At 48.1% G+C, this 4,625-nt stretch overlaps 1 protein-coding gene across 1 annotated transcript; it reads left to right on the forward strand.

The window, feature by feature from the left end:
• The first annotated feature begins 906 nt into the window (after positions 1-906).
• Positions 907-3,610, forward strand: ATP5MC1 (ATP synthase membrane subunit c locus 1). Its single transcript, XM_063111200.1, has 5 exons — positions 907-1,014; positions 1,492-1,539; positions 2,525-2,602; positions 2,963-3,141; positions 3,392-3,610. Exons 2-5 carry the CDS (start codon positions 1,501-1,503, stop codon positions 3,504-3,506), a joined length of 411 nt encoding a protein of 136 aa, XP_062967270.1. The 5' UTR covers positions 907-1,014; positions 1,492-1,500; the 3' UTR covers positions 3,507-3,610.
• Positions 3,611-4,625: the final 1,015 nt, after the last annotated feature.

Genomic DNA, 4,625 nt, shown 5'->3' on the forward strand with positions numbered 1-4,625 from the left:
TACTGTCAAATTGCTTTCTAGGAAGGTTTTCTAATCCATACTCTCACCAGCAGTACAGGAGAGTGCTAGGTTCACATTAATAAAAAGAACTCTGCTCTTTTGAAAAGTGCTAAATGGTGCGTTTAAACTTACATTTCTTCGATTAGTTAGGCTGAGCATTCTATTCTACAATTCATATTGCCTCCTTAGTGAATTGCCCGTTGATAAACCCGTTGCTCGCTTTTCTATTGGGATACTGCTTTATCCTTAGAATGCTGTTTTTACGATATAAAACATACTTATTAAAAAGCCATCTGGTTGCTAATCCACGACTGCTGAACACCGGCAGAGGCTCATAAAAGCGCGCTCACCCACTTGGGAACTCTCCAGCCGGCCTTTATTCTCCACGGCGGAAGAAGAGTTCTCCACAAATCACAAGGATGGGAACTGCTGAAAAGGCGGCGGCTCTCCCGGCCTCGGGAGAAATGTCTCGCGGGATCTCAGCTGCCCTCGGGGACTCCGACCCGACTACAAATCCCAACATGCAACGTGCCCCGAGACCCGAGCGCCCGAATGAAGGCTCAGAGCCAAGGTCATGTGTCTGTCTGCGTCACGCGTCCGTTCATCTCGCCCACGCCTTTTTCTTCAGCGTCCACCTTGGTCGCCATTTTGTGAGAGAGGTTATGGAACCTGAGTCCCGCCGACTCTATGGTCGAGCGTTTCAGGGATCAACCAATCGTAACCGAGGTCTCGGAGGAAACCCCGCCTCTAACCGCAGGGAGGCGGGAATTGCCACGAAGCTCCTGTGGAGAGACGGGAAGAAGCAGCAGAAAACCAGTAAGAAAGGAGGACTCGATGACATTAACCAATGGGAACACGAGGAGATTGCGGCCAATGAGAGTGGAGGGACCGCAGGACACGTGGTGGGGGAGCTGGACGCTGAGACCTAGGGCTAAAGCTGGGAGGTGAGTCAGTCACCTTGAGCCGGGCGAGCGCTGTGGGCCAAACCGGGGCTGCAGGGCAGTGGGCGTGCAGGTGAGTTGAGGCCGAGAGCCAGCGATCGGTAGGGTTGTGACGTGGGAGTCTGTAGCCTTATCAATTAATGTTCATTACCGACGGTAATGAGCGATGAACAGCCCCGGCTGGGGCGGGTCGAGGACAGCTGTGTAAGATGGGCAGGACCCTGCACGTCACCTGCCCTGTATCTGCCTCCAGTCTTCCCGGGAGACCATCCCCTTTCGCAACATTTCCCTCAGGGCCTTCGGTCTCCTTCCTTTAATTCCGATCTTCGTGACTTTCCGGTGTAGACCTGCCGCGCTAAAAGTTGTGGACTCGGGAGTTAGCGCTGTCCCTCTGACCTCTAATGCCCTCCTCAGCCGGGTCACGGTGCAAGAAAGAGCGTGGTCCAGGGAGGACGGACGGGGGTCAAGGGGATAACCAAAGGTCAAAGGTTGCCACTACTAGCAAGTAACCAGGCTCTCAATGGAATTATTACTCTTTATCCCTCTGCAGACTGAAAAAATGCAGACCACTGGGACATTACTCATTTCTTCGGCTCTGGTAAGCTGCGGCTCGGGTTGCTCTGTAGTGCCAGGTGTGGTGTGGGAGCCATCAATGCTTAATGAATGAACTGAGAGGATCTCGGCGTCCTGATGATGTTGGCTCTTTGGGGAGGCTGTAGGATGTGATGCAGGTAACACACCTGTTTATTTGGGCCTGTAAACCAAGCTATCTTGGCTTTGAAATGTTGTCAGAGAGTCTGGATCTGACCTATACCCCCAGTCTGGCTTGGCTGTAGCCAGACAGCAATTCTCAACCATCGCTGCACTTAGAATCATTTAGGAAGCTTTTAAAAATCCTGATGCCTTCCCCAAATATTGTCTCTAGGAGATAAAAAAGAAAAATCCTGATGCCAGGCTACACCTTAGACCAATTACATCAGACTCTGGGAATGGGGATGGAACCCAGGCATCTATATTTTTTTAGAACTCTCCAGGAGATTCCAATATTCAGCCATTTGAGAACCAGTGCACCAAAGAATATCTCAAGAAAGCCATGTTACAGAAGGCTGTCCTTAGATGGCTGTTCAGGAGCCACACCAGGCTTACTGGCCCACTTCATTTAGGGTGTGTAGCTTTGAGTACATTTTAGCAAATTTCCCCCCTCTGATTTCTTTGGTCACCTGAGTACAAACCCTTTCTGTACCTGGTTTGATTTTAGTGTGGGTTTTGTTCCACTCTGGGAAACGATTAAGGCTGTGTCCATAGCACTGAACTTTGGTCCATGGTTTTGAGGGGTGACAGTTGCCCCTGCTAACTACACGAGGCCATCAGGACAGCTGTCTGTGTTGTAGGCCTATCTGACAGAAACAGGAATAAAGTAATTGACTTTGAAATACATTGAACTTTTTCTGTTTATGATGTTTATAGTTTTGGTTGTTTTTTTTTTTTCTTTCTTTCTTTGTATTTACTTTTAACAGAAGCTCAGCAATTAGGATGTTTTCTTTTCTTGCCTGATTTGGGGGATGTGTCTTCTGTTTTTACAGATCCGCTCTTGTACCAGGGGTCTAATCAGACCTATGTCTGCCTCCTTCCTAAGTAGACCAGTGAACTCATCTAAACAGGTAAGGGAAGAAGGGCCCTCAAGAATTTACCCAGACAGGAGTCCTTCAGGTTGAGTTGTCTTTAGGCCAAAGTGGGAGGAGAGTTAGAGAATCTGTGGTCTTTTTATAGTACTAAGTCCCCCAAGGTGAGCACTGTAGGTGAGAAAATTGCAAAAGTGGGGCTTCCCTAATCCATGAAATTTCTCTAGCCCTGTCTGAAAACAGATGCTAAGACTAATTCCCAGAATGTTCTGCAATCAGCATTCTGTACTTGCCAGGCAGTTTCAGCACTCAGGTGGCTGGATTGAGAGGGTGGAGTCAACCATCTGTCCTTGTGCCTATCTCCCTGCTCTCTCCCTTCCTTATTTCCCCTCCATCTAGCCTTCCTACAGCAGATCCCCACTCCAGGTGGCCAGACGGGAGTTCCAGACCAGTGTTGTCACCCGGGACATTGACACAGCGGCCAAGTTTATTGGTGCTGGAGCCGCCACAGTTGGTGTGGCTGGTTCAGGTGCCGGCATTGGAACAGTGTTTGGCAGCTTGATCATTGGCTATGCCAGGTAAGTTTGGGGTGGCCTAGAGCATCTCCCACTGTAAGTTCCACCTAATATTTATCCACCCTGGCCCACTTAAACCTACCAAGTTGGGACTCTGCTTGCCCATTCAAACCCCAGAATATGTGCAGGCGAGGCTAGGCGCTCTCCCACTCACAGCACTCCCTGTTCACCTCACCCTCCTGCGTCCTCCACCTCCACCCCTGTCCTCACCCCCTCCTCTCCCTGGGCTGACATCCACCTCTGTCCCTGGCAGGAACCCGTCTCTCAAGCAGCAGCTCTTCTCTTATGCCATTCTGGGCTTTGCCCTTTCTGAGGCCATGGGGCTCTTCTGTTTGATGGTCGCCTTCCTCATCCTCTTCGCCATGTGAGGCTCCGTGGGGGTCACCTACCTGTCCCTGCTGGTTCAACTCCATGCCATTCCTGGTGCTGGAGTGTGCTAAGCTTTACCATTAAACACGTTTCTCTAAATCCATATGCCTGTGCCTCTGTCCTTTGACCTTGGGGAGGGCCTTTGTGGAAAGGTGGGAAGAAGGAATTGGGTTGGCCATTGGTGACTAGGAACTCCTCAGGGCTGAGAAGTAGCACTGCCATAACGGTAAGAACATAGAGGGTTCTCGTCATCTCCCAGGAGGAACATGGATTTGTCCAAGTAATAATAATTTTTGCTTTTTCCCCTTCAAAATTAGCATGTTAATTTGTAACATTTTAGAGGGGCTTAATTGCACCAAGCTCTGTAACAAATGTTTTACATTTGTTACCTCAACAACCCTATGAATTATAAACACAATTGTTAATCCTGTTTTGCAAGTGAGACCCAAGGCTTAGGGAAGCAGAATAACTTGTCCAACTCACAGAACTGGTAAGTGACAGAATTGGGATTCCCCCTCAGGCCAGCCTAAACATTTAACTGCTGCCATGTTGTCCCATCTATTTTTATTTTGATCACACAACAAGGTGGCACAGATAGGGAAACTTATCTTTCTGTTGTACAGCATGTTAAAGGTGGAAGTAGGCCTCTATCTGCCTCTATCTGTATTTAGCCCCATTTGTAAGTTTTATTTTCATTATCAATTAGCCTTTCTTAGAGTGTCTAAATGTTCTTGAATAAAGCAGATGAGGTACACAATCTCCATTCTTGAAGAATTTATAATCTTGGCTTTGGTAGGCATAAAAAGGGTACTTTGTCGGGGGAGTGTCAATTAATGAATTGCTTAGAGAGCTTCATGAAGCGTTTTCCTTGTGGTCTCAAAGTCTATGCCTAGGGTCCACCCCAACTTGGCTAAAGTGGGACTGATAACCCAGGTAAGATAAAGCTGCTGCTTCTCTAAGCCCTAGCAGGAGCAACCTGTGGACAGAGAATTAATGCAGAGGTGCTGGAGTATACATGTCTGTCTCAAATTGGATGGGTTAAAACATACAGGAAAATGTAAGTCAATAACAGTGGATTCAATTACATGGAATTTAAAAAGTCGTGCAGATATTTAGTT

The sequence above is a fragment of the Cynocephalus volans genome, chromosome 10 (assembly GCF_027409185.1).
Source record: "Cynocephalus volans isolate mCynVol1 chromosome 10, mCynVol1.pri, whole genome shotgun sequence".
Taxonomy (NCBI): domain Eukaryota; kingdom Metazoa; phylum Chordata; class Mammalia; order Dermoptera; family Cynocephalidae; genus Cynocephalus; species Cynocephalus volans.

Bases quoted from the DNA above. Each gene is read 5' to 3' on its own strand.
- ATP5MC1 (XM_063111200.1), top strand. From the start codon at position 1,501: ATGCAGACCACTGGGACATTACTCATTTCTTCGGCTCTG. The intron at 1,540-2,524 runs GTAAGCTGCGGC...CTGTTTTTACAG, and splicing joins TACTCATTTCTTCGGCTCTG to ATCCGCTCTTGTACCAGGGG. The intron at 3,142-3,391 runs GTAAGTTTGGGG...TGTCCCTGGCAG, and splicing joins TTGATCATTGGCTATGCCAG to GAACCCGTCTCTCAAGCAGC.